The 13,619-nt window shown below is 40.4% G+C and overlaps 2 protein-coding genes across 2 annotated transcripts in view; one reads left to right on the top strand and one right to left on the bottom strand.

The window, feature by feature from the left end:
- LOC126378794 (leucine-rich repeat serine/threonine-protein kinase 1) overlaps positions 1–13,619 on the bottom strand; it is a 109,999-nt gene that overhangs the window by 51,926 nt on the left and 44,454 nt on the right. The window contains exons 20-26 of the mRNA XM_050027195.1: positions 10,600–10,704; positions 10,151–10,210; positions 4,832–4,939; positions 4,005–4,146; positions 3,394–3,596; positions 2,519–2,593; positions 236–384 (exon numbers count right to left, since the gene is read on the bottom strand). Coding sequence (XP_049883152.1) covers positions 236–384; positions 2,519–2,593; positions 3,394–3,596; positions 4,005–4,146; positions 4,832–4,939; positions 10,151–10,210; positions 10,600–10,704 — 842 coding nt within the window. The remainder of the gene's footprint in view (positions 1–235; positions 385–2,518; positions 2,594–3,393; positions 3,597–4,004; positions 4,147–4,831; positions 4,940–10,150; positions 10,211–10,599; positions 10,705–13,619) is intronic.
- Positions 1–13,619, top strand: part of LOC126378776 (T-complex protein 1 subunit eta) — a 299,946-nt gene that overhangs the window by 264,657 nt on the left and 21,670 nt on the right. The window lies entirely within an intron of this gene.

The raw sequence follows: 13,619 nt of genomic DNA, 5'->3' as shown, positions 1-13,619 counted from the left end.
GATTGTCACGTGCTCAGCGGTGAAGGAAAACATCGTGAGGAAACCCACATTCCCGAGAAATGCATTTTCGGAGATATGTGACTTAACCTGTATTGGGCTGGTTTTTCCTTCGCGGGTTGGAAGGTCAGACAGGCAGTAGCTTCTGTAAAAAAACCGGACCTGTCAAATGTTCAGGTTAGGTAAGCGGACCCTGTGAGAAACGGGATAATGCTAGGCAGATGATGATGGTACTGACTCCTGCTGGCCGCCGAAGTCCCAGGTCCGAAAGGTCACAGGTCCGCGGTTGGACCTCTGCTTCTCGTAGGTCCAGGTCCCGATATCCACGCCGACTGTTGACATGTTGCCGCGGCGAGACGACTTGTTGCCCATGCGCTTAGCCCAGTGCTGGGGGAAAATAAATAAATATACAGGGTGGCCCTGAAGTTCAGGTTCAAAATGAAAAATTAGATAGAGGGGCTCATTAGCTACCAGAAACACCCCTAATGTATGTTCAGCAATTATTCACGGTTTAGGAGATATGACCCATTTTGTACCTTTTTCTAGATTTTCTACCTTACTTCAGAAATAATCATTTTGTCGCTATCCCTTTCTTAATAATTATTTTATTTTACTTCACTACTTACTTTATGCCTAAGTCTGTGTACCGCTCAATCAAAGATAAAAAAAAAGTTATCGGAAGTCAAAGTGAGAATTCGACCAAAATTGTTACAGTTGTTAAAATTCGCCGAAGAATAATAAACACATGAGATTGTCATAGACACTGAAAGTATTTCTAAAAACTGCTCCATTTAATAGGCTTTTAGAAACATCCAAAAAAAGTACCCTTAATAAGGGCATAAAACTAAGTAATTAGCTCTCAAAGATTGCAAGACAGACAGATTTTATTTTAGCACCAACAGTGTTTGGGGATTACTTTTTCCTTGAAATCTACGCACCTTCATTAAAATACGAATACCAAAAGTGATTGCAAGTTTTGTCTTCGGATTGTTGCTATGTCTACCCTGTTAGCGCTGATAAGCGTGATTTTTATTTACTTTTTATTGAAAATGTGTCTTTGAGCACCTTTAACAACGTTAGAAAGATGCAGCTACATTGTATGAGAATGTATTTTTTTTTTCCATAACAATCTCATGTGTTTATTATTCTTCGGCGAAGTATTAACAAGTTTAACATTTTTGGTCGAATTCTCACTTTGACTTCCAATAACTTTTTTTTTATCTTTGATTTGACTGTTTTTATTTTTTCACTTAGCGGTACACATCCTTAGGCATAGTTATAAAGTAAAATAAAATAATTATTAAGAAAGGGATAGCGACAAAATGATTATTTTTGAAGTAAGGTAGAAAATCTAGAAAAAAGTACAAAATGGGTCATATCTCCTAAACCGTAAATAATTGCTGAACATACATGGGGGTGTTTCTGGTAGCTAATGAGCCCCTCTTTCTAATTTTTCAGTTTGAACGTGAACTTCTAGGGCACCCTGTATATCTTCTTCTAATCCTTTTATCCCCTGTTGGGATGTAGGCCTCGAATGAAACGCAATAATAAGTGTAATATTTTGTCACTTTTTTTCTATGACGTCACAGTGTCCTTTTACACACAAATTCTATAGCAATTTCGTGTTTTGACGTTTAGTAAAAAGTAACTGATTTGACTAGTTTGAAACTAGCCTATTCCATGTCTCTGCTTACCCCGGTGGGAAATAGCCGTGAGTAAGAATCAGAATCATTTATCCAACGTAATTATCATGGATAAACTTGTTGACGGTCAATATAACATTTTTGACAATTGAATTTTTAAATTGTCAATAACATCGATTCATCGATTATAATATCAATCAAGTTTTAAATAATAATCGACACCAGCGCCACTATCGGTGGATAATGTTACTAATTTTACGATATGATTGCCAACGTTTGGCCATATCATGAAGCAATCATGCATTTAGTTGCTCATATCGTTAAACGTTTTGTGTTCATTGATCTGGCCAAACTACATCATGATGTGGCCAACCAGTGATATTCTATTTAATGAAATATGACCATTTCATGAAATGATCAATTCTAAGATCTGGCCACGACATACAGGGTGTTAGTGACATCGTAACGAATTCTGAGGGGGATGATTCAGAGCATGATTTGAATTAACAAGTAGAATTTTCCGTCGCAAATTATTTTCAATTCTTTACTTTTGCGATGGAAGTTACGATCTCACTTACACCCCGTGCAAGTACATACAGGAAGTCATACAAGTAGGTATGGTGTTAGTGACACCGTAATGAATACTGAGGGGGATGATTCAGACCATGATTCTGAGTTGATATCTAATGGAATTTCCTGTCGGAAAATTCATGAAAATTTTAGTGTTTTTTAAAATTATTTTCAGTTCCATACTTTTGCGATGGAAAATTCCAATTGATATTAACTCAGAATCATGGTCTGAATCATCCCTCAAAGTTTTCGTTACGGTGACACTAACACCTGTATATGTATATAGGTTTTTGATTTGATGTACTTACGTCTGTGGGCTTCCTCCTGTGTTGTATGGCAGACTCTTGCCGAAGACATTCCAACAGGCTGGTCTTACCGATGCCCTGTAACAGAATAAAAATAAAAAATACACATCCCTCTGCTGGGCACAGACCTGTGGGGGGTATGGAGCATACTCCACCACGCTGCTTCGCTGCGGCTCGGAGACATTTGGGCTAGTAGCCGGGCCCAACGATTTAACGTGCCTTCTGAAGCATCATCATCGTACTTTCGGACAACCAGGTGATTCAGCCTGCAATGTCCTAAACAAACCAGGACTCAAAATGATTTTTGTGATACGGGATTCGTACCCGGAACCTCCGGATCGTGAGCCCAACGCTCAACGACTGTACCACAGACGCCGTTAAAAGCTTATTAATAACTAGCTTTTGCCCGCGACTTCGTCCGCGTGGCGTGTTATAAAAGAGAGATCTTTGTGTGTGTGGGGGAGTGCATGTCAAATTTAAAGCATCTAACTTATGCAGTTTAGATTTCTTCATACAAATGTTTTTTCCCGCTAACTCCCGTTTCCGTGGAAATTTTGCATTATCCTGTTGCAACTAAGCTTTAAGTTTACTAAAGTACCTGCATGCCAAATTTCAAGCGTCTACTTAAACGGTTTAGAATTTTCATACAAAAGGATTTTCCTGCTAATTCCCGTTCCCGTGGGAATTCCGGGAATTCCTTTCTTAGTGCACCTCTACGGTACCTAAGCTACGTCCCTTCCAAATTTCACGTACCTACGTTTAGCCGTTTAGGCTGTGCGTTGATATGTCAGTCAGTTTCTCCTTTTATATATTTAGAAGATTGTTATATAGCATTAGTGTTCTTTTGGTATTTATATAAATGATTTCTGGCAACTCACCTGGACGCCGTGCAGCATGAGCTTGAGGCGGGTGTACGTGCGTGCCTCGTGGTGCACGGAGCGCAGGTAGCCCACGACGTCCATGCTGCGGTACTTGCCGCCCGCCAGCATGGACCGGAGGGGCTCCTGCAGCGAGCACCCGGCGGCGGACAGGTTCCAGAGGCGCGACAGGAGGCCCATCGTCGGGGGCAGGTCCGTGATGTCTGGGGGGAAGGAAAAAAAGATATGTACTTAATTTTGGACATTTTGGTGCTAATTCCTGTAAACACCATCTAATTTTATTTTTGTGGTCGACGATTTCCTTCAATCAGCGCTTATCGCTATCGACCCTAGGGTCGATTAATTTTTTCAAATATTTTTCCTCTCAGACGACGCCCTGAGCCGAGGTTCGCGCCCAACTGGGCACCCTCAGGCCCGTTGTCTTAAACGTTGTACCGGGTGAGAGCCTTCAGCGCTCCCCATTTGTCCGGCCAAGTAGTTAATGCCATCTGCGGCAAATCTACAATAAGTCACGTCAAAAAAAAGTTTAGTTTTTTTATATGTATTAACTGCACACTGTAACCATGTATCAGTGTACTTGCCGTTGTTTGACCAAATAAATAAATAAATACCCTTGTTCCCTGATATGTTGAGCACGGCCAGGTTGGTGAGCTCGTGGATGTGCGGCGGCACGCAGCGCAGCAGGTTGCCCGACACGTCCAGCATGGACAGCAGCGGGAACAGCAGCCGCGCGCGCAGCGCTCCGCCCGCAGCCTGCGCACGCGCACGTCAGACATTAACATTAACATGGCCACGTGTGGTGGGGGCAAATAGAAACCCCACACGATCTTCTTCTATCGTGTGGGTTGTGAGGTGGACTACCAACCTCATCAACCCTGATGTCAGGGTTATTATTGAGCCGCCAAAGGCCCCTGACATGATTCAAGTAACGACTACTAACTTACATCAGTAAGTAGTAACCGGGACCAACGGCTAAACGTGCCTTCCGAAGCACGGAACATTTTACTTTTTGGACAATCAGGTAATCAGCCTGTAATGTCCTAACCAAACTAGGGATCACAAAGTGATGTTTGTGATATGTCGCTACCGGGATTCGAACCCGGGACCGGAGATCGTGAGCCCAACGCTCAAACCACTGGGCCAAGGAGCCGTCACGACCTGGGGGGGTTAAAAACGCCACATCGAAGCAATTCATCAAAAAAAAGCAATATTGCAATTTGCCATCAAACTTCATAAGTTTGGCGGGGATGATCTGTAAATCTACCGTTTAAGTTTTTCATTTAAATAAATTAAAAAAAAAAAAAACATTTGCGCATATAAAAGTAAATGCGCAATGCAAACAAATGCAAATAGCATTAATGCTTCGATGTGGCCATTTTAACCCCCCTGGTGGCAACTCGCTAGTCGGTAGATGCAGTGCCTCATCAGAGCCCCTCACCCAGTCGGCGTCGTCTTCGTGGTCTGTGGAGCCGTCGTGGGGCGCGGCGGGCAGCCCGTCGTCATCCGTCGTCAGCTGGATGCGAGTCAGCACGTTGTTGGCCAGGATCTGGAGACAGTAACACAGTAACATGAATGCTTCAAGATCAGAAAGTAGAGGAAGCAAGAGAAGTGTGTCAGGATCGAAGCAAATGGAATCCAGAAGAAACTGCTCACCCCGGTGGGAAATAGGCGTGAGTTTATGTATTACATAAAACATAAACAGCCTATATCGTCCCACTGCTGAGCACAAGCCTCCCCTCAATCAACCGGAGGAGGTATGGAGCATACTCCACCACGCTGCTCCAATGCGGGTTGGAGTTTATGTATATATTCTTGTATTATTTCCCACCAGGGTAAGCACTTTCTGGGCGAGCGAGCTCCATCTTAGGCCTCGTCAATGCCTTCGGGCAAGTCTGGGGCCAAAAAAAGCAGAGACTATAGAATTCCATTTGCTTCGATCCTGACACACTTCTTGCTTCCTCCGAATTCATCAATCGTTTCATACACGCACGCCGGTTTGGAGTAGATCGTACTGAACCTTTAGGTCCTTCTTGATCTTCCTCCCCCAGCCCTACCACCAACCTTCGCCTATACGTCACGGGGGTCATGATGCCCCCACTGCAATTTGTCTAATTCTCTACAGAGGTTGTCGACGACCTGGTGACCCCCCCTGACATAAAAGCTGGATCTGCTCCAGCCCTTACACTAGGGTTGATGGGGTTGGTGAGCCACCTCACAACCCACATGATAGAAGAAGTGACACTTTGGCGGCGAGGGTGTGCTGCCGCCAAAGGATGTTTTTCGTGGTACCGAACTGAGCATAGTACCCCGCTAGCCACAAGTTGGTAGTGTGACTAGGGTTCGACGATCCACTTGAGTCATGTTGGAAGTCGTATATAATATGCGTCTCGCTGTGTAAACTTCGATATCGCGTTTCACGACTGCTTCAAGACTGCATTATTGAATGTGATAGTAGAACGGGATTCCCTTAAAATGCATAAATGGTTTTGTCATAATTTTAATTCTGTACCGTCGGTGAAAAGTAATACAAGTCCAAAATTCAAGTTTTGAGAAAATCGAGTTTAAAGTTAAAAATATTCTAGCTCGCGACTTATAAGGAATAATGGAACAGAAGTTAGATGTGTCGATAGGTGATGATGGAAGGTTTCTTTTCTAATATTTAGTTATATTTAGAACCTAAACAGAAATGGTAGAGGATCAAAATAAATTACATGTATCAGTTGACACCAACTTTTATATTGTGTAAATTGATACAAGTCTACTTATACCTTTTTACACACATAACTATAAAAAAGTCATCGTTGATATATCATATTTCAATTATTAATTTTACAGTCTTATTCTACAAAAAACAAAATGTCTTGGAAGAAAGTTTATTTCATAATGTTGTAGAAAGGCAAAATTCTATTTATTTTCTTTAAAAAGTAAAGAAACGTAACTTATATCAATTGACACAAACAATAAACTATAACGAATTTGTGTCAAGTGGTTTAACATGACTTATTTTTTCGGTTTTATTGTGTAAAATGATACATGTTTTTACGAATTTCTAATAATAAATACATATAAAGATGGTACACGTATATATAGTGTAAGGTGACGATAATAAGATATTTTTGTTATGATTTTACTCTCAAAACTCATAAATAACCGGTCAAAACCACCACTGCTGCCCACTACAAACACATTTTGTCCACTACACTACGCCCCTAATCAAAACCACTTTTGGTTCATTTTTGCAGTCAAAATCTTACAAATTCAATTATGATAATATTTCCACCCCTAACAAATGAAGGTAAGAGGAATCATATATTAAGACTAGTCATTAGGAATGTTTCGGGCTAGCCTGGCAGTATGGCCTGGAGATAAAGGTGATGTACCTACGTACTTTTAAACCAAAATCACACAAACCGGTAAGTGTTACTTCTTTCTTGCTGAAACTATTTAAAAGATCACAACTCATTCCACAATCAAAATCCCCTAAAGTAAAGTAAAATTCGATATTTCGAATTATCAAAATTCCCGGTCTAATGGTAGCCCGCAACATTGACAGAACGATAAACGGAGTCGAATCAATGTTGAAGATGAGAATAGGTAGTGAAAATGAAGATCATTGGTTCACCTCCAAACCTATAGGTTACACAGGGCTATCCTCAGACCATGACCATGACCACCATGGACCATGGTCTGTTATGGTTAAGCTAAATGAGCTCGTTTCCGCAAAACTCTACACGTAAGCACACGTGGGGGACTTTCCGCGTATCCTCGCGTATGGACCACTATTGTGAAGTGGGCAAACTTTCCACTATATCATCATCATCCTCCTGCCAAATGTCCCATCTTCTTCTTCTTCTATCGTGTGGATTGTGAGGTGAATTGCCAACCCCATCAACCCTGGTGTCAGGGTTATAACTGAGCCGCCATAGGCCCCTGACTTGACTCAATGAATACTCGAATGTCCCATATGTAATGTTATTTTAATGGGCTCAGTTTTCCGCATAAATGCAAGTGGTCCATTATACGTGCTTTTATTGACTATGCAAGCCAACTAAGTCCTTTCAGAAGCTCAAATACCTCCTGGGATTTTTACAAACTTTGTGACCTGGTTTAATTAAGGGGTTGTGCCCGTGGTGTTGCCAATTATTTATTCTAATCTAATCTATCCTACAAGATCCCACTGCTGGGCAAAGGCCTCCTCTTCCTCTTTCCATTTTTCACAGTCCTGTGCGTAATTCTCTCCTATGTAATCAAAATACAGAAAAAAAAATATTACTGGTGCTCAAGAGTTCAGAGCAGTTATTCCCTTTATAAAAATGAGGAAGCTCGACAAATTTACACCATTCAACGTGTTTGAGAAACTAGTAATCTTCTCTTGAGAAAATGTGGCAGATCTCGATGCTGCCGATGCCGAGCTGTCATCTACGGCCGTGTAGGTTCAAAAATACCACTACCGGCGCTCGCATCAAAGATCTAACCAGCGTGTATTGAATGGCTTGCATATTAATTGGAGCTCGATAATATTTGGAGCCATTATTTCATGTCTACAACCTCCTTAGCAATGAAGGCAGCGTTCAATCTGCCACCGCTTAACCTACATGTAATCAAGAAAACTATGTAAAACAGCTATGCTTCGAGCTAAGGGAAGAAGACTAACGACAGTTATGACAAATCTCAAATGGGTCGTTCTTCTTTTTTATCGACAATAAAAAGACATTTTCTCAATTTATCGGATTTAACATCTTTAAAATTATAACGGCATTAAATATTTTAAAACATCATATAAAGATGTGTCTGTAGAGGACCATTTAGAGGTTCTCTTTATCTTGGTAACATACTTTTCTTTGTAGACACATTCCAAAAAATATTGTGACAGAGTGGTCCTTTTCATCGGGGACAGCATTTTAATTTACCACTCTGTCACAGAATTTTGTGAAAAACAATCAAGCTTCTTTAAGGACTAATTGAGGAACCGATTAGTATTTTGCTTGTATTTTGAGTATAATAAGATAACTATATTTTTGGACAATGGAAACATGAAACAAAATTCTAAAACATAACTTATCAGAAGCAGAACGAAGGACAGATCATTGTCGATAAAAAAGAAGAACGACCCATATACCTCTTGACTAACCCTGCCATGGTGATAACGACGCCATGATCAGGACCCACAACTTATTGAGGTACTGTAATTAAGTACTACAAGGTGGCTATAGCAGAAAGAGAAAAAACACGGTTTGGTCTGAAGTACTAACTTAACCTATACCCATTCGCAATGCGGATCAGATATGGTTTGCTGTGGCTCTAGACAAAATGTCTTCTCATAGACAGGTTTATGCGGAGGTCACCCTAGGATACACACTGGTGGCGCATGGAATCGAACTTGTATGTATCATTATACACGACACGTTATTGATATCTAAGATCGTATTTTCAGGAATATTTTGATATATATTAATTTATATTACTTTTCACAAAAAAATAAATTAGGTGTTTGATGTTACAACTAAAATTATATCATTAAACACGGACTGTGAGAATTCAAGGATTGCGTGTATTTTAATATATGTTGAGTTGCATTTACTTACACCAAAATATTTAGTGAAAATCTTCATTTCACTTTAATGCAAGTTAAGATGAATTGTGTTACACGTGTTATAACAGCATGAATCCTTCACAAACAGTACTTATATCACTAGACACAAAAATTATCTCCGTATTTATAATAGCTACAGTTACGAGAATTAGACAGAAAGAAAGAGAATTTTTTGAACATGAAGTGTGTGCTAATAACTCAAAAGTGATACAACTCGAGTTGTATTACTTTTCACCGACGGTACAGAATTATCATAATCCTTTTCGCATAACGTTTTAAGCATAATAGTACTTTCCCATAATAACATCTAAGAATACTGGTTTGTTAGATTTAACTTATTTTTGGACTAATATTTGTTGGTATAAATTTGATTCGCATATAAATAGGTATCCATAATTCATTTTTAGAATAATAATGGCCCCGATTCCTGCAGACATCTCTTAATTTTACTTTAAGTTATACCTGTCATTTTCTTATCCGCCGAAAAGGAAAGGGACGGATGATTGACAGCTCTTAATTTTAGGAAGAATGAGTAAATAAATGAATAACCCGGGCGAATTTTTAGACGGTTGTTTTAGATTTGTGCTTAAAATTGACGTGTGTTCCATAAATTTTATGCTTGTCGATTACCCGTCCCTTTCCTTTTCGGCGGATAAGAAAATGACAGATATAACCTAAAATAAAATTAGATGGTATTTACAGGAATTAGCACCAGTGTTTTGTCATAATTTTTACAAGGCATAACAGTAGGTTGGGGTGCGGCGGGGGTGGCCCTCGGGCCACCCCTACGCCGCCAGCATGTTTATCTTACACACGAAAAGTTTACTGAATGATGACCAACAGCATGAAATAGAGTCAAAAAATATAAAAAGTCACAATCATGAACCAAATGCAGCCTAGGCAAAAATAAGTTTCGGAAATGTTAAAAGTTGTGCCAAAGCTTTTCTCATTCGGAGTATAGTTTTTATGCTTATAATAATTATGCTTATATATCATTATTGTCATTAATTATTATGCTTATAGTAATTATGAGTTTCAAAATTATGCTTAAAAAGTTATGACAAATGAATACTATGCGTAACTAATAATAGGACAAGTAATATTATGCCAATTAAAAATTTATGCGTAAAAATAGAGAACCTAGTAGAACACTCTCACACTCACCAGTGTCCTGAGCCCCTCGAGCCTCAGGTGTCTTTTGGCTGGACATGCGGCGCTCAGCAGCTGTGGTACAAAGACAACTATATTAACGTACACCGCATTGAATAATACTACGCATAGAACGGTAACTCTCCGCTCCCCCCCTGCGGCTGAACTAGGTTAGCCTCACCCCTCGGTATTACTTTAGTCTTCAGTCGTACAGTCACGAGCAATATCATGTACCCGCTTTAGAACCCTGTCGCACTATCATATTTGACATTTAATGAGACTTACGGTTTCATTTGTCAAAAAAGTGAATGTGACTTTGTTAGGACATTGCACGGTGATCACCCGATTGTCCGAAAGTAAGATGATCCGGGCCGCCCGGGTCTCTCATCTAAGTTAGTAGTCGCTACATGAGCCGTGTCCGGGGCCCCTGGCGGCCCAGCAGCCCCCCGCCCCGCCCCTTGTACCTGCGCCCGCACGGAGCCCCCGGAGCGCGGCCGCGCGGCCCGCGGCGCTGCGCCGGCGCAGTAGCACGCCAGTGGGTCCCCCTCCGACGACCCGAAGTGCTCCACCTGCAACGTGCAGTATTTCTGTTGAAAAGTATTCATTGCTTTGCTTAGCTTAAAATCCAGCTTCTTCATATATTCCATGGTATAAGAAGACCAGGTAAGCTCAAAACTGACAGCTAGCACAAGGTTAGCCCAGCTGACGTCATCCGAGCCTGCGTTGTCATTTCGTAAAAAATAAATTACCCACGTCCAATGTTTTTATATTTACTTTGGAAGGAAATTTTGTACTTTTAGTAAAAGATTTACTAACAGTTTTATTGATTTTTATATATGTGATTTTTTTTTTTTTTTTTGCGGGTAGGCAAATAAAGTGGTAACATACATTTTTGGATCTCTCTTTTTATTTTTTAAATTTAAATTATAAAACGTTATTATTTACACAATAATATGCAACTTTAACGATAAATACCTGCTAGCAGTCATTATCATCAATTAAACTTATACAGTAGATCCAGTACTTCTGTGCAAACCTTATCACACCAAATCACATCACCGCACAAACACTATGGATGCCATCAAGACGTCTCTGGAAGAATTGAGGGCACATTTCAGCACAAGGATGACACAATTCCAGGAAGACCTTCAAAAGTCTTCGTCTGTAGCTGCTTCGTCTCTTGATCCACCATCGGCAAATAAGTTGCTGTCTGCTGAGTTCCAGACATTCAAGTCCTTTGTTGTGGCAGCCCTCGACACCATACAGAAGCAGGTTGACATCCTTGCCCAAGAAGTTGACAGACAAGAGATGAGGACTCGTCGAAAGATGTTGCTGGTACATGGTGTTGAATTGACAAAGGATGAAGACCCCACAGTGCACATTATAAAAATTGCAAATGAGAGTTTGGATATGTCTTTGTCCAAGATGGATATAAGCCGCAGTCATCGCATGAGCAGTACATCTGCAGACAAGCCAGGACCCATTCTGGTGAAGTTCCGAGATGTGTCAGTTCGTGATAGATTATGGTTTAAAAAGAAGGCACTGAAGGGCAGTGGGATTAGTCTTTCAGAGTTTCTAACGAAAGCCCGACATAATCTATTTGTGGCTGCGCGGCAGCGTTTTGGGGTTTCTGGCTGCTGGACAAAAAGTGGTGTCATCATTGTGGCTGCGTCTGACGGTTCACGTCACATCATTGCATCGTCGGATGATCTCCAGAACGTTCCGGGGGGTGCGACGGGAATCAGCTCAAAGGCGAAGCCCACTACTCCTAGTTCTGGGCAGCAGGATAAGCCTATTGGTCGCAGTAGAAGGCGTGTTCCTACAACAAAAAAATGATTCGGGGGTGAAGATGTTTATTTCGCTCGAGCATGTCGGTGAGATTCATAAATTGTTATGATATTTACCTGATAACCCTCCTCACTAGTACCCGCTGATTTGTCGCAATTTATAATCACTTTTTTGCCGTTTTCTACAACTGTCGGTCAATCAAAAATCATTTTTATGAGGAATTTCTACTGCACGCACATTAGTTTTGGATTTTTATGACGTTGACAGTTGTCGAAACTGATTTTGATTGAAATGTATTCCGGTTGCGGTATTTATATTTTTTTTTGTTTACTATTACTGCGGCATGTGTGGGCGAACGAGATAGCGCATATTGGTTCTGTTTCAGTTTGTACTTTTGCCGGTGAGCAGTAATCGTTTTGCACAAACATGTTCGATTCCGTTTCGTTCTACGCATGCGTTGGGTTTATTGTTTTGTAAGTTTTTATACTATTGTTACTGGGCTGCCGGCAGGTGATGAATAATAACTTTTATCTTTTTTTATTATTATTATTTTATTTTTATTGTATTATATTATAATAATAATTATTATTTTTTTATATTTATATTACTTATTTTATTTATTTTAACACACAAACGTACTTATAATGTCGAATGATTATGTTTGCACTGATGACAACTCTAATGATGAATTTATTTCCGCTGCTGAATCTAGCGAGGACAGCTTTTACAGTACTTCTATGCCGTTAAGAGAGTCTCTTTTTTCCTGTTTTTCCAATCTTCCCAAGAACTTTAACATTGTTCATATCAATGCGCAAAGCGTCCCTTGTCATTACACTGACATGCTGGATGCTTTCGATATTAATAACCTACATGCTATATTAATTTCAGAGACTTTCCTAAAGCCCTGCCTTCCATCTACCCTCTATCCTATACCTGGGTTCCATCTCATAAGAAATGACCGGATTGGAGCAGCTTGTGGAGGAGTTGCAATTTATCTGAGAAGTAATATTCCTTTTTCTATCATCTCACAGTCTAATCCAGATTATTCAGGCTCCGCAGAATATCTCTTTCTTGAAATTATTCTATCCCATGTGAAAGTACTTCTCGGGGTTTTCTATTCTCCTAACAGAAATGTTAACTATTTTTCCACGTTTGAAAACATCCTTGAGAGCCTAATTCCACTCTTTTCTCATTCGTTAATCCTGGGGGATTTCAACACTTGTTTGCTAAAGAATGATTGTCGTTCCCGTCAGCTCACTTCGATCGTCAAAAGTGCCAACCTCCATATTCTTCCCTCAGGATCGACTCATCATTTCCCAAGCTGCGAACCTTCTCTCATAGATATTCAAATTGTTTCTTCTCTCGAACATGTTGCCTGTCATGGGCAACTGTCCGCAGACGCTTTCTCATATCACGATTTGGTGTATCTTTCGTACAAAATTCGTCCCCCTAAATTAAAGCCACGCATATTAATGCAGCGTAACTTTAAAAATATGGATCACGATGGTTTGCGTGCTGATGCGGCGCGTACCCAATGGGACGCTGTACTCAGTGCGGAAAACATTGATCAAAAAGTTGATATCTTTAACTGTTTGCTGATTCAATTGTACGATAAACATGCTCCGGTACGTGCGATCAAAGTGAGGCATCTTCCTGCTCCTTGGTTGACTGACGAACTTCGTGAGTTGAAGGCAAA

The sequence above is a fragment of the Pectinophora gossypiella genome, chromosome 27 (assembly GCF_024362695.1).
Source record: "Pectinophora gossypiella chromosome 27, ilPecGoss1.1, whole genome shotgun sequence".
In the NCBI taxonomy this organism is placed as follows: domain Eukaryota; kingdom Metazoa; phylum Arthropoda; class Insecta; order Lepidoptera; family Gelechiidae; genus Pectinophora; species Pectinophora gossypiella.
Note: the sequence above shows the minus strand (reverse complement) of the source record. Positions and strands in the feature narration are given on the sequence as shown.